This window comes from Rutilus rutilus (genome assembly GCF_951802725.1).
Source record: "Rutilus rutilus genome assembly, chromosome: 13".
Lineage (NCBI taxonomy): Eukaryota > Metazoa > Chordata > Actinopteri > Cypriniformes > Leuciscidae > Rutilus > Rutilus rutilus.
In genome coordinates this window covers 19,181,009-19,196,636 of record NC_140218.1, presented here as the reverse complement: position 1 = coordinate 19,196,636, position 15,628 = coordinate 19,181,009, and the positions used below count along the sequence as shown (strand labels likewise).

General features: G+C 37.4%; 1 protein-coding gene across 9 annotated transcripts in view; it reads right to left on the bottom strand.

Moving 5' to 3' along the window:
* Nucleotides 1-15,628, bottom strand: part of hspg2 (heparan sulfate proteoglycan 2) — a 116,307-nt gene that overhangs the window by 77,986 nt on the left and 22,693 nt on the right. For all 9 annotated transcript variants that reach the window (XM_084429068.1, XM_084429069.1, XM_084429071.1 and 6 more), the window contains exons 2-3: nucleotides 4,222-4,333; nucleotides 3,554-3,622 (exon numbers count right to left, since the gene is read on the bottom strand). In XM_084429068.1, coding sequence (XP_084285194.1) covers nucleotides 3,554-3,622; nucleotides 4,222-4,333 — 181 coding nt within the window. The remainder of the gene's footprint in view (nucleotides 1-3,553; nucleotides 3,623-4,221; nucleotides 4,334-15,628) is intronic.

Sequence of the window (15,628 nt, the reverse complement as noted above, 5' to 3'; positions counted from 1 at the left end):
CATCTTTGCCGCCCTGACACACAACATTACATCAACTGCACGACCAGTACAGGCAGGAACGGAAAAGCTGGGTGGCCTTTTTTTCTGGAAGATTTTAGGACCCTGTACACTTCTGCATCTTTCATCAGATGTTTTGACATCGGTTCACTTTTGTAGAGCTCAAGAGTCATGCACAAGTGGCTCTCAATCTTTGTGTGCAAGGAACCATTTTACTTTTCAGTAATAGGATTTAGATAAATGATAAACATGCAGAATATGTTCAAAGGATAAAATCAACAAAAATAAAGTTTTGTTTAAAAAAACAATTTTTTAAAAACACGTATAACATTTTATATAACATTAATAAAAATGTATTGGTGGCATGCATGTTAAAAAAATAAATAATTAATTTAAAAAGTAGATATTCCAATAGAAATAATGTTTAGGTTAATATATTATTATACATGTCAACACAGCAGAGTAAGCCAGAGCTTTCAAAAGAAATGTAACATTTACATGAATTGAGAAACCGATATTAACTCGATTTCATTTTACAACTATGATTTCATCTTGCCAGAACACCTCAGATTATGTTTATGGGTAGATGACTTAACAAATTAACAAGTTGGTCCTTCGAGCTTCTCACCTAGTCAGCACTGCAATCAAACACAAATTCCATGTGGAGGTGTTGAGATAAGCATTCTCACGGCCACATTTCAAAATGATCTCCTGGCCATTCTCTGAAAGCAACTGTCTGTATGCTACGGTAACCTTTGTCTCCTCAGCTCCTGTGTTCAGGGTCTGCATGAGGGCCTGTGAAACTTCTGAGGTTCTGTTGAGCCAAAAGAGGGTGAGGAGACATCCCATGCCTTTATCAGGCTTTATCAGACAAACAAATATAAAGCGGCTCAGATTAAAGAGTCTTCTTGTATGCTAAGGGGGTTTGTGACTGATAAAGAAAAGATGCCGGATATAATTTATTTGGGCTGCTTATCCAGTGCTTGACACAATCATGTGTTTTGAAATGATCACATTTTTGTAATTTGACAAATGCCTTACTACAGGGACAGGAGTAACCTGAGGTTAAGTGTTTTGCTCACGGGTAGATTGTTGAAAGACCCCAAAAATTCTAGAGTTCATAAATCACCTCTTCTATGGTTTAAACCAACAACCTTTGGGTTACCAGCACAGCTGTCTGACCACGAAGCTACAACCACTTCAATTGACCACATCAATCAAAAGGCTTAGAATTAGCCTTAGGAAAGAAGAAATACATACACACACACACACACACACACACACACAAAACTATTTCAAGTGCAGACGCCCAATGTGAAAGTATGGATGGAAAATGCATCAGAAAAACAGGATGCAGAGTAAAAGGTGCTACAGTTGCAGGATATGAACTCTCATCAGTGACAGGGAAGGAAAGGTGGTTACACAGACCTCTTAGTTGACACGTAAAAGAGCGCACAGATCAGACATCCACAAATACTCCAGTCCAGGAAGTCAAATGTTCTTTCCCAAGTGCTGTCAGGCCCGGATCTATAAATGGCTTTAGAGAATAGACTTCCCCCTTTAGAAGGGGAATTACAACTGGCTGACTAGTCTCAGCCTATCCAGCCTTAAAACATTATGTGGCAGATATTTTTGTTAAAAGATGTTTATTGAATCTACCAATTCCACTGTGATCAGAAAAATGCTTAGATAAATGAAAGCATCCTGACTTCAAACCAAGCTCATGTGGCGTGCTGAACCTCAAATATCATTAGTGGGTCATCAGATCAACCTTATGCTCCAGTTCAAGCTTAGAGGGATGACGACTCTACTAAACTTGTGTCTAAATTTACCAAACTACATGTTTGCTTTGAGAATTTCAAGCCTGGAGGTGGTCACTTCATAAACTGGAGTCTCAGAGAGGTGATGTTTAAGAGTTGACTCATTCAGCTGTTTAGATCTGGCAGCTCTTAGTTGACACGGTCCCCCTCTGGAAGTCCATCTTCTGAATAAGCTAAAGCTACAACAGAAATATCCCTTCCTAATCTGTGTGGAGGTGCGCACGCAGTGCTATTTTGGGGTAAAGCTCAGGTGTCGGACTGCAGAGCTCCTACCAAAACAATCATTCCACCATGATGTCATGCAATACAATGGCCCAGACTGACTCCAAAAGGACAGATGCAAAAGTTGTTCCAAAGATAGAATTGTTTAGAAAGGGGGAAAAAAGCAGAAGTCTGACACTGTGGCTGAGACACTTTCGGCATGTGGTATCTAAATTAGGCAAGGTCTGTTTGAAAAATTAGGCTGGATGCCACACAACACAAGAAATTAAACTAATGAAACTAGTGGTTATCAAAAGTCTGAGATTAATTATTACAGAATTGTTCATTTACAAATGATATTATTAGCATAACAATCTGAGTGGAAAGTTCAATTACAAATGTACACGAATTTCACAATTTCTTAGTATTTAGGATTTCCCCCTATCTTGTTTACCAAGGCTGAATTTATTTGATTGAAAATCAAATAAAAACAGAGACATTGTGAAATATTATTACAATTTCAAATAACATTTATTTTTCAATATATTTTAAAATGTAATTTATTCCTGTGATGGCAAAGCTGAATTTTCAGCATCATTACTCCAGTTTTCAGTCACATGACCCTTCAGAAATAATTCTAATATGCTGATTTGCTGCTCAAGAAACAGTCATTATTTTCATCAATCCTAAAAACGAGTTGAGGTGCTATATTTTTGTGGTGATTTTTATACTAGATGATTTTTATAATCAAATTAAAAGAACAGCAATTATTTCAAATCGACATTTGTAACAATGACTTTACTGTCACTTTTTGAATTATTTAATGCATCCTAACTGGATAAAAGTATTAATTAATTGCATTTAATCTGACTGACCCCAAACGTTTGAATGATAGTGTAATCTTTCTTCATTTAAAATTTTACAGAATCTTAAATTAGATAATAATTGTATATTTCCAGGTTTAAATTAGATTTTGAATCAAATATTTTCAATGTGGTCTTAGACATTTGGACCCCACTTTATGAAATAGAACTACACAGAAATTCTGTAAAACAGTGACAAAAGAATACCATTTACGTACCCTTATAAACTAAAACTCTGTTAAATGTTACCAGATCATGAAAGGTGAGAATTAAACATGGACGTGAGGGAATCAATACATGACAGTTTGTATCGTCTGTTGTGGCGCTATTTCTCATACTGACTTTCATGTGTGCCGTTATGTTTACACCTCTGCATCTCATCTGATGAAAGGAGAAATTAGTATTGTTTGGATCTCTGGCACAAATCTGAGGCCTTTGTTGTGATGACGATGCCGTCTCATCACTGTGAGCAAAGGCTGGTGACAGGATGTGACTGAGACGCTATTCAGCAGACGCAACAACTCTATATAATGCCTCAGAAGATGATTAAAATGCTTTCAACTTTTACAGCAAGATCTGTTGAGGCATCTCTTTTATCACACTGATATGAAATGTGTGACTATTGTCATGTTGTAATACTTCCTCTCCATAAAAAAAGAAAAAGATTCTCACTTGTCATAAGCGTGCCTGGATCAACCGTATCCGGCTCAGGAGTGCTTCCATCCTCTTCTCCACTGATATCTGAAAGAAAAAAAGAAGAAATTCGTTTTTATTTTTAGTTAAACACACCAAAAAAAACATGAATCATGGCAAAACACTTAAAGCTATGCTAGCCTGCATTCTACTGTACGTAAGCTAAGCTTTCTGAAGTGTGTGTAGGGATGAATCACAAAAGACAACTAGTCATCCAACAACCAACTAGTTAATCAGTGAGGTCAACTAGTTTTTTGAATATGTAATAGCATTAAAAAATGTGGGGTTAATAAGTTTTTTTGTGTGTGTGTGTGTGTGTGTGTGTGTGTGTGTGTGTGTGAGATATTTTTCTATTTGAATATATTTTCAAATGTAATTTATTCCTGTGGTGGCAATCTGAATCCCGAATTTTCAGCAGCATTACTCAAGTCTTCAGTGTCACATTATAAATGTCACTTTTTATCAATTTAATGTGTCCTTGTTGAATAAAATTTAAATTTCTTTTTAAACAGTTATAACATATGACAATATGCAGTTTTGCATTTATGCAATTTAATACTTTGTTCTTGGTTAAAAGGAGTCAGGCATAATGAACATTTCTATTCCTTCATTATAGGTACTCAGCAATAGCATTCAGAGAGTCTCACCTCCTGAAGGATCATACTCTTCATCATCCACATATCCTCCCGGCCACTTGTTTTCCTCCTCTAAATCCTCTGGAAAGGGCACCTCATCCAACACTTTAGAACTCTGAGCCACCTGTAGTCAAAACAAATGAAACCACAATTATGGGATTGAAATGAGCATCTCCAAACACAACCCGAGTTATAAGAGGCCTACAAAAGAGAGGTGCAAACACAATGTCTTCTGGCTCCACTGAAGGAAGAAGAGATAAATGTCATATCTTTGTGCTGTCCATGCAAAAAAAAAATGCATATCTTGCCTATCACAGAGACATGAAATTATTGTAAACAGCTGCCCTAAGTATTTAGACACTGCAGTCTCACTTCAAAATGTCTCAAAGTCATTGTATTTGCATTAAAACATCACGGTAAAGTTCCAACATGAAATTGTTAGACAAAGATCTAGGTGATCGCCTTTTACCTCCATGGTAATACACTAACCCATTAACACAAGAAATACTTCATCATGCAGAGATTAATGTCAAACCCATGAGAGGTCATAAAAATGACAGACATAACTCTAGTCTTTGATAAAAGCATATTTGAAACCTCTTGTAATTATTATAAAACTACAGAATGTTACACAGCAAAAGAGTACATCAGGATTTCACAAACAAACATCTGATTTGCAAGGATGTATTATCCTTATATATAAACATGTTTAATATTGTTTGTGTTGCTTGTATGTAACACTAAATACAAGATTGGCACCATTCTAGTCAAAGAAAGAAGTTAACTTGTCATTAATTGGCTCTCAAACTTGAGAGAATGCAATTTAAAAATGCATATACATAATATCGTTAAAGGTTTGGTGTCAGTAAGATAAAAAAAAAGAAATGAATACTTTTATTCGTAACTTATTATTAAGTACGCATTGAATTGGTCAAAAGTGAAGACACGTATAATGTTACAAAAGATGTTCTTTTGAACTTTCTAACTATCAGAGAATCCTGAAAATGTATCAGTTTCCACAAAAATATTAATCAAAACAACCGTTTTCAACTTTGATTATAATAAGAAATATTTCTTCTTTTTTGTACCAAATTAGCATATTAGAATCATTTCTCAAATTCAGCTTTGACAAGACAGGAATAAAATAATTGTTTTAATGTATTCAAAAAAGAAAACTGTTATCTTATATGAATCCACGTGACTCCGGTGGTTTAACCTCAATTTTACATGAGTGCTTTGTTTGCGCAAAATAAACCCCCATCATTTACCACTTTATTTACAAAATATTAATCTCCAACGCACGTTCACGAGTGCACCGCGACGCAGTGCATGCGTGATGTGTTGACGCAAGAGCAGACGTTGTTGCGTGAAAGCGCATTGAGATTAATATTTTGTAAATAAAGTGGTAAATTATGCTTTTTTGCACAAACAAAGCACTCACGTCGCTTCATAAAATTGAGTTTAAACCACTGGAGATGCATGTATTGTCATATTTGATATTGTAGTATGTCTTCTCTACCTTTCTGGGGCTTGAAAGTGGTAGTTGCGTAGGCTGTGATATTCAATGGAGGGATAGAAAGCTTTTAGATGATGTTCCGAAGATGAACGAAAGTCTTACGGGTTGGGAACGACATGAGGGTGAGTAATTAAAGGGTTAGTTCACCCAAAAATGACAATTCTGTCAGTAATTACTCACCCTCATGTTGTTCCTACCCCGTAAGACCTTCGTTCATCTTCGGAACACAAATTAAGATATTTTTGATTAAATCTGAAAGCTGGATCACTCCTCCATAGGTTTCTAAGGCATTAGGCCTACAACTTGCTGGCCCAGAAAATGTATTAAAGACATCGTTAATATAGTCCAAGTGACTACAGTGGCTCAATCTTAAGTTTATAAAGCGACGAGAATACTTTTTGTGCGCAAAAAAACCCCAAAATAACGACTTTATTCCACTACTCATTTCCTTCTCTCTGGGCCTCCAGTCTTTTCACGTAGTATAACTGCGCAGCGCTTCTGTGTTGCACGTCACACGCATCACACACATGACCAGCGTCGGCCAATAGTGAGCCTACGTGTGACGTACAACACAGATGCGCTGCGCAGTTATACTACGTGAAAAGACTCGCGGCCCAGAGAGAAGGAAATGAATAGTGGAATAAAGTCGTTATTTTTGTTTTTTTTGCGCACAAAAAGTATTCTCGTCGCTTTATAAACTTAAGATTGAGCCACTGTAGTCACTTGGACTATATTAACGATGTCTTTAATACATTTTCTGGGCCAGCAAGTTTCATTCCCTTAGAAGCCTATGGAGGAGTGATCCAGCACTCAGATTTAATCAAAAATATCTTAATTTGTGATCCGAAGATGAACGAAAGTCTTACGGGGTTGGAACAACATGAGGGTGAGTAATTACTGACAGAATTTTCATTTTTGGGTGAACTATGCCTTTAATGCAATAAAAAAAAAAAAGTATGAATGATCAAACTGATGAAACAGTGCCTACGGGTATCTCAAGACAAAACATACAACATAATAAACATGAGAGAAACATTATACATGGCTTCTTTGGATACATTTAGCATAGTTAGCAGAAACTCATCCAAACAACCAGCAGCGTCTTCTGCTTATTCACTTCTTCTTTGCTCAGTAACAAAAGCTTTGATGATTTTATTCAATCGTCCCTTCTGCACCGCAGTTCTCATCTTCACTTTTGTATACGTGTTTGGCAAGATGCCACATTTGGCATTTTCGGTCTTCATAGCCCGCCAGTTCCCATTTCCCTGCATCTCCATCATGGCCACAGTTCCCATTTAAATGGCTCCCGCAAATAAATAACTTGATCTCCCCCCCAAATCCTTTCTCCCCTGACTGAACACTCTAAAACAACAATCCTGGAGCTTTTTCAAAAGGAAAGCGCTGACTGGCAAAATTCTTTCAATTGAAGCTGCTCAGCGAACCTTTGGTGATCACTGCCTGCTTCCCTGTCCCTTGGGATGGAGTACTCCCACAACGAGACATTCTGTCATTGTTGTCATCCATAAATGTAGCATATTTCTGGTGAGAAGAATTAGTAAATGGGTATGTGTCAATTTAATTCTCCAGATATGAGACACAACTTAGCTAAAAGGATAATGACTATTGTTATAAGGTATCAAGGTAAAAAGAATAGGTACCTTTTACTCTTTTACATTTAATCATACCCATACGCTCTTTTCCATACCAGGGGCTGTCAACCTCCAAAAGGAAAGAAGGCACAATAAAAGCATGCTAAAAGTAGCCCATACAACTTGTGCGCTATTTTCCAGTCTTCTGCAGCCATGACAGCTTTATGTGAGGATTAGAAAGAAATTGTCATTCATTAAAAATATTACTTGACATTCATTTACTCATCGTATGGAAATGTCCTTGCGGGGGTTTCAAAAGACATGAAGGCGAGTAAATGACAACCGACTTTTCAAATTCTTTTAGAAGGCTTGAGTTCACCTAGCCAAAGGAAATGACAGCACAGGCAAACATACACGTACTGCATTCCACTGTCAAAGGAATCTCACTGTTTACTTTCCAATTATGCCATTCACAATGCCAAGAGTTTTTTCTTACAGGAACGGTAAAGAAACAGACAAAAGCAACGTCAGACTGCATAGTTTTGCAAGAAATGTTTGAGCCTGGAGGAAAGCCTGGTTTACCCAGCTGCAGTTTACAAGGCAAGACACCAAATTCACCGTATCTATGCACATGGACAACTGATAAGCAGAGAAAGCAGGACAATACAAATGGAATGAGATGGTCATGGCCAGCTTGCTTGGACTTCCACTCTTCTGCTAATGAGTGACTCAGACTCAACCTCCAAAGTGTAATAATGATGACTAGAAAGGACAGATGTGCACTGCTGAAGTGCATTGGAGGCTTATCCGCTCCCACACACACCCCTCTCTGGCATTTCCAACCCCCAATCAGACCCATGTCCAATTTCCAAGGCCTTACGAGCACAGCGTGAGAAAAGGATTTTAGTACTTTAGTTTTGTTCACATTGGAGTGCAGCTGTGTAACGGATACTACCGCAAATGACTCAAAACGACTAAACTCCACAATTACTTTACAATCAATATATGCAACATGTTCGTAATACTGTTTGAGACTATATAAAAAATAAATAAACTGCTGAACTGATTACTTGATTATGGTACAGTATTCAGTACAGTGGCAAAGAAAATGTAATTGAAACTATAAAGTCCTGACTGCTCATTATCAAATTCAATGATACTAAAATGGAATACAATACTTCAGAATGGCAATAAATAACAGTAGTTGAAACCTACACTCGTCACACTGTATTACATAAGGAATTAATGGAAGCAATGGGGATGACGTTTTTATAAACACACAAATGGAATGTAAACTGTAGAGCGGTAAGTAGGTGAAAGCTTGAGATATGTACTTTATACCCCAATCTGAGTCAGAACACCACAGCACAGCTTAACACAGGCAGAACGGAGGGCAAACTTCCTGACCTCCATAAAACAACTTGCAGTATATTATAGGGCCAGAAGTGCAAAACTTCCATTACCCTTCTCTTATCATAATTGCACTTCCTTGCTTGATATGGTACTGCTTTTAGCCTTATCAAAGTAGAACCGAAAGGTATATGTAATAGGTCTGGTTCTCTGTTCTAAGACCTAGACAGGAATCTATTTTTTTCGTGCTTCTGACGCTCAGTTTCAAAAAGCTAAGATACCTTTCTTTAGCCAAATTATAAAGTAGCATTGCACGCATCCTTTATGGATAATGTAATCGAATTCACTGGGAGGAGCTCAGCAAAAAATGGCAATTCTAAATTTATATTTCATCAAAGAGTTCTGTATTATTAAAAAATTACTTTTACAAATATTTGAGTGTTCTATGAATTACTTTATAAGAGTTTCACACTTGTTAGCCTAGCATGCTAACACCAAACTCTTCACGCTATTGTGGCACGTGGAGCTGCTCGCTGCTCCTATGCCCATGTAGAACGTTCCAAACAAGGTTATTATAGTATTTTGTATTTTTAAATGAGTTTATTTTTTATATAATTTTCAAATTTCCTATACATTTCTGTTTAGTTTTAGTTCGTTTTTTTAGTTTTAGTTTAGTTTTTATTTTGTGAACACATTTCTGTTTAGTTTTATATATTTACTTTCAGTTTTAGTAATTATAGTTTAGAAGAGTTTAATTTCAGCAAAGTTTAATGTTTGTAGTAAACAGTTAACTCATGTGCAAACCTCTTATTAATAAAAATAAAATTGTTTGAGATTGAAAAAAAGAATCAAACAAATGTATTCATTCATACCCATTCATATTAAAGATGAAATCGTGTTAAACGTGCTGTATAAGAAAAGAAAAAAATATGCGTATGATTATTATGATTATTCTTTTAGGGTTATTTCTATGATTAATCCTTACAAACATTATTCTTGTATTGATCCATTTATGCTTTTTGTCTATTGCATCTTTTAATATCATATAGGCCTACTCATAGTTATACTCATATTCATGTGTTCTACTCAGACCAGACATTTTATACTTCTACTCTGACAAATGTACATCTATTTGTAGGCTAGTGGTATCCTGTCTAATATGTGTGGTATCAGAGAATGTCTAATAAGGCGAGAAGTTTCACTCTCAGTATACTTCCGGCTTCTGAACTGGTTGCAGTTCCACTCTGATTCCATATGAGGGCGCTCACAGGACGATTGCAGAATGAATGGAGGTCTATGGCGCTATACCAACCAAAATCCACTTTTCTCAGGATATAATTTTTTGTCTAGTAATTTGAATGTTGTATTCGAAAGGAGATGCAAAGAAATTACACATTGCTGGGTGTTAGATTTTTTAGAGTCACTTATTTGCTTAAAAAAATGTTTTAAAGAGTCAATGACGTCATACACATCGTACGACCAGAGATACTGCTTTACGGCAATCCTTCAGTCACTCTGGTGCTTTCGCGCTCTGCACTTTGTTTTCTCTCGAGGCATCGACAACACAGCTGACACAGGTAAATACACGTGCTAGACGAGTTTTTGTTTTGTTTGTTTCTGGTCCCGCTTCGGATGCCACGATGCCATCAAGCGGTATCTCTGGTCGTAATCAGTCCTTCACTGACCAATCAGCGTTCATTAGCAGAATGCTAGCGTGTTATGGGCAACAACAACTCAACCTGTAAGAAATCGAAAGGACATAAGTACTCGTTCATTCAACTTTCGACCTATAACCCATGTTGAACTTGCAAAATCTACACTCAAATCTGAGATTTATCAACGGCAATCGGGTGAAAGAGACACATTTAACCGTCTAGCCCCATAGACTCCCATTCATTTTGCACTCATAGCGATCGCCCCCAGTGGAACTCTGGTGGAACTACAACCAAAATTCGGTACAATTGGACTTAATAGGGAGTGGGCAGGCTCTCCGTAGACGGGCTCTGGTGGTATCTTGTTTAGTTTCACATGAAATGGTTATCTTACTTGGAATTAAGGTACATCTGTATTTGCATAAGACATGATGGAAATACTTATTTGGCCATTTCTGCTTCACACAGAAAGCAGTTTTGCTTTGAAAAACGCGACTTTTAAAAGCTGAACTTCTTTTAACTTGATTGCCGTGTTTTTAGAACGTTGCTTCATACGGGAGACGCTGCAAAAGACACGAGACGCAACGGTCATACATGTCCATCTAGCACGTGTTTACATTGAAAAATAAAGTAGCGCAGTGGAATGGAATGGAAAAACGTGATTTTCCGGTACAGGATGAGAGCTTATTAATTATGAAAATGATTATTTATTTTTGCTAATTATTATTTTATTTCAGTTAGTTTTTCAGTTTCGTTTAGTTTTAGTTTTTCATTTAAGGTTGAAATTTCTATTTTACAAAAATGTTTTTTTATTTATTTTTTATTTATTTTTTATCAGTCACTTTATCAGACAGTTATTGGTTAGCAATGGAAGCAGAGCAACTAACTATGTTTTGGAACAATGCTATGATTAACGATGAGGGGAGTTGGAGTGAAATTCACATTTTCCACACCTATTACACACAGCGGCTATAGAAAACATTCATCTAACAGCCAAGCGATGACAACAGGAAAGATTTATGCAAGTGTAAGACAATAGCAAAAGACATACAGGTAGAGACAGATTCCTCAGAAGGAGAATGCAAGGTGATGACAAGTTGCCAATTTTGACACTTAACCTCAGCTTGAGCACCTTTAGGGTAAAGACCATGATGAGAGATACCCTTCAACTACACAAAGCACTTTGGACAGGATTTGACACCAACTACTCTCAACAAACACATGCCCCATTCACTTTAACCATAGCATACTCACTGGATGAGGCACATTCTTAAACAAGTTGTTACGGTCTTCAACATAGGCTTAGGGGGAGAAATGGATGGTCAAAAGGCTGACCGCATACTTCTGGCAACAAGAACCCTTGCCCCAAGACATGCATGCTTTCCCACATGGACACAAAGCAAGCATTTGGGATTGAGCGAGGACTCCCACAGGCATTCCAATGCATGATGGGCAAGATTTGACATACATGCTCTCAAATGTGCCCAGCGCAGCTGTTTCCCATGCTGAAGCTGGGAGTTTCGCTCTGTCACTGTTTAGACAATCAGGTTTCTCTGCTATTCATCTTTTCCACTCTCTGGACATGCTTTCCCAGTGAGACACTCTCCTGCTTCACTTCGCTATTGAGTGGCTCCATCCCCGTGAGCACGTCTGAGCAGTCATCCAGCTCACACAGATCTCCACAATCTGCAGGCTTGTTCCTCCGCACCAGGCATTAAGCAGCTGACCTGTGTGGGCTTGCATGGTAGATTTGGCTTCATGAAAAGGGAAATGAGGTGACCAGGACACAATTAGGCACAGTTTTAAAAAGTCTCTGGTGATCTGATCACATGTGGTCGACATGGCTTTTAACATTTGGTAATAAAGCTCTTGTTTTAGTACAATGGATGATTTACAGGTGAGCAAGCAGCCCTGCCAAGGATTCATTCAGACTGATTACACTTTAAATGCAATGTGGTCACATGGGTTTTCAAATAATGTCAAATGTGGCTTGAGTGATTCAATCATAAAATGTTTTAGAAACCTGTAAAAACTGTATTTAGCGCTGTCAACTTGTAATCAGATCAGCTGAAACAGTTAGTACCGGGCGTAAAACAGGGTCTTAGCAACCATTATTTTAGGAAGTTGCACAATTGTGATTTTAGGAAGTTGCACAATTATGACAAAGCTTTATCAATAATCAATAATAGAAGAAATATACATAAATAAAGTAATAGTTTACCAAAAATGATGTCATTATTTACTCACCCTCATATCGTTCAAAACCCATAAGACACGATAATGTCAAAATGACTAACGGATTTAATTTAGGCTTTTAATCACATTTAAAAATTGCTCACTACACATATATACAGCACATCAAATATGGCATCAAATATAACATGGAAGCTTAAACATGCTTGCGTTACACAGGAGAACAAACTTCATTGGTTCTTGTGTATCAAGCAGGACATTTGAGCTATTTTTTAAGCTTACTTCACCTTTTTGATGCTACAGACTCAACAGAGGGACAGAAATCTCTCAGGTTTAATTTAAATATATCTTGATATGTGCTTCAAAGATGAAAGAAAGTCTTATGGGTTTAGAACGACATGAGGTTGAGTAATTGATTCCAGAATTTTCATTTTTGGGAACAAACCCTTTAACCATTCAGTTACACACTGGCATGAATAAACCACTCAATGCTGTCCAAACCACAAGCAGTCTGTCGCTCTCTGGGTGTGTGCTGTGACTTTTCACCCTGTGAAACTTATCATTTATGACAGATTTCACAGTCTTTACTTGCCCTCACCTTCTACAACTGAGTGCCACATTTGTTTTTCACCTCATTTGCATAAAATTTTGCATTTCACAATTTTTTCCTGACATTCTCAAAGAATGTTTTGGAAATACCAGCTGTTGATACTGCTCCAATGGTTACGTATGATAACACATCCACTTGATGACTGAAGCACAAACACAAATTGCAAGTGGGTGCTATGAAAGCTTCATCTGACTGTATATAGTAGGAAAGTAGTGTGGCATTGAAAAAATACACCTTGAGGTAACTTCAGCGGCCATCTGGAAGTCTTACTCACACTGCCATGATTGAAGGATCAGGGTTTCCTGTTCAAGGATAGGAGTCACTTTTGTTAACGGTAACTATCTGACTCACCAAGTTAGCGAAACTAATCTTAAAGGTCAAGACCCAACGTTTGGAAAAGTCATTCTACATGAGTGTTTGTGTGCACGTTGTCAAGCTGCACATACCTCATTTCCGAAGCAAACCTCCCCTGGAAAGTGGCATGCAAGATGAGTTTGGTTAAACAACATTTGATTCACTGTTATGGAAAGTATGATTCCATGCAACAAAGAAAAACCTCCTAGTCCTAAGAGACCAAATGTTCTGTTTGATGTATAATTGTGCCCATTTCAACTGTAATGTATTTTAAGTGCAGAAATGGTGCATTTCAGACAGGCAGCAAGCAGGTCAGACAGAGCCAGGTGCTCATATGACATGATCATGAAATAAGAGCCTATGTGTCTCCAGAAGGCAGGCCAGGCCATATCCAACACTAATAATGGCAACATCATAGGAGGTGCCTGGGCTTGACAGTATGACTCAAACAGTTGGTTGACAACATGACGCCATATGACCGAAAAACAAGGAAGTGGGTGCAGTCAATTAAATATTAACACACTGTGTCAAGTCAGTCTGATTGCATCCACTAACTCACTTTCAATCAAGAGAACTGATACCATCTTAATTGCTGAAATGACGCATGTGGGTGGGCTAAACATGTGAGCGCATTCCAGTGTAAGCAGCTTCCGCAACTTGTGGGGGCTCAGATGGCACCTAGAGAAGAACAACTCTCCCCTCAATTATCACCCCAGCAGGGGAACCAACAGAGCTCCTGCACATCCAGACCACCTATGTACTAAACTGCTTGCGTTTCAATATTGCCTCAGATTACACTTTCACCACACACCAATTTACACCATCAAAACAGTCCAAAGGATCTACAGTCCCTCCAGTTTCTGCGTTTCTGACAGCACCCTTGTTTATAGACCTTCACACAATTATGTCAGAGGATGAAACATAGGCCGTAAAAAATGGGTCAGAGAACTCTTACAATAGCTTGTGTCATAAAAGGTTTCAGTAAAAGATTTTAGATATAGAAAGAGAGATTGGTTTAATCAACAGAAACGCAAAATATGATGTTATCTGAACAACATTAATTATCTAAGTTGATTTGGCAAAAGAAAAAAGGTGTGATAAATCATGAAAATAATGTCAGAAAGATTTGCATTCTTAAATTAATTAGATTTCTATTTTAAATAAAAGCTGTTCTTTTGAACTTTGTGTTCATAAGGCAAGCTTTGACTTCAAAAACAAAGAAATATTTTAGACACCAATTTTTTTTAATGGTGCAAATCATTCATATAATCCACCAGAGGGATCCTTTAATCAGCAATATTAAATCCAATTATGCAGTTAATGCAAAAAGCAGTACGTCATGAGTGTGATATCCGAATACGCAGTATTTATGAGGCGAAGAATATCCAAATTACCTACTACATCTGCTGAGATTTCTAAGGATATGACCTGTGGACACTTTCTCATAAGGCCATGGGAGTTGAGGAGCCATCAGATTGGGAAAATTTAAACAATAGTCAACCGTAAACTTAAAAGAAAAACTGTGAAGGTGTGCAGGTTTTAACTGAATTCCGTAAACACCATGAAAGTATGGTATTTCCGATGGAACTGCAGTCTTTGCTCTTTATCTAAAAGATCATCCATGAAGAAATATCTAAGAAAGGGCAATTAGGTTTAGAAATAACAAAAACCAACCTACACTATATCACAAAGTTAGTTTCATAAGTTTTTAAGCAGGGCCGCACCACAGCAAGCAAATGAAATCGTGTTCCAATTTCACTTTCTAGATTTCATTCTTGCACTTTTTTCAGTTAAATGACAAAAAAAAAATATATATCAAAACTACTTGTGAGCTTAGAATTATAAGGTTCTATCTCCGTTTAGGGTCATCAAAGTTTTTACATCCCAGCTGGCAAAACTGTTATGTAGTATAATCTACTATTATAGCTCAACAAGACCATCACCCTACAGGTACTTTTGGGCGCCATCGCCGGCTTCAAATGTCCAGGCTAATGTCCAGCCCTTAGCTCTGTGTCCAGGCTACAGAGCTAAGAGGTGGGTTTTGATTGGTCCGTCCGTGTTCATTCAGGATTTTGATTGGATATTGAATCTACTGGAGATAGAACCTTATAATCCCAACTCGGTTTATGTTTTGTGAGATGGAACCTTTTTATTT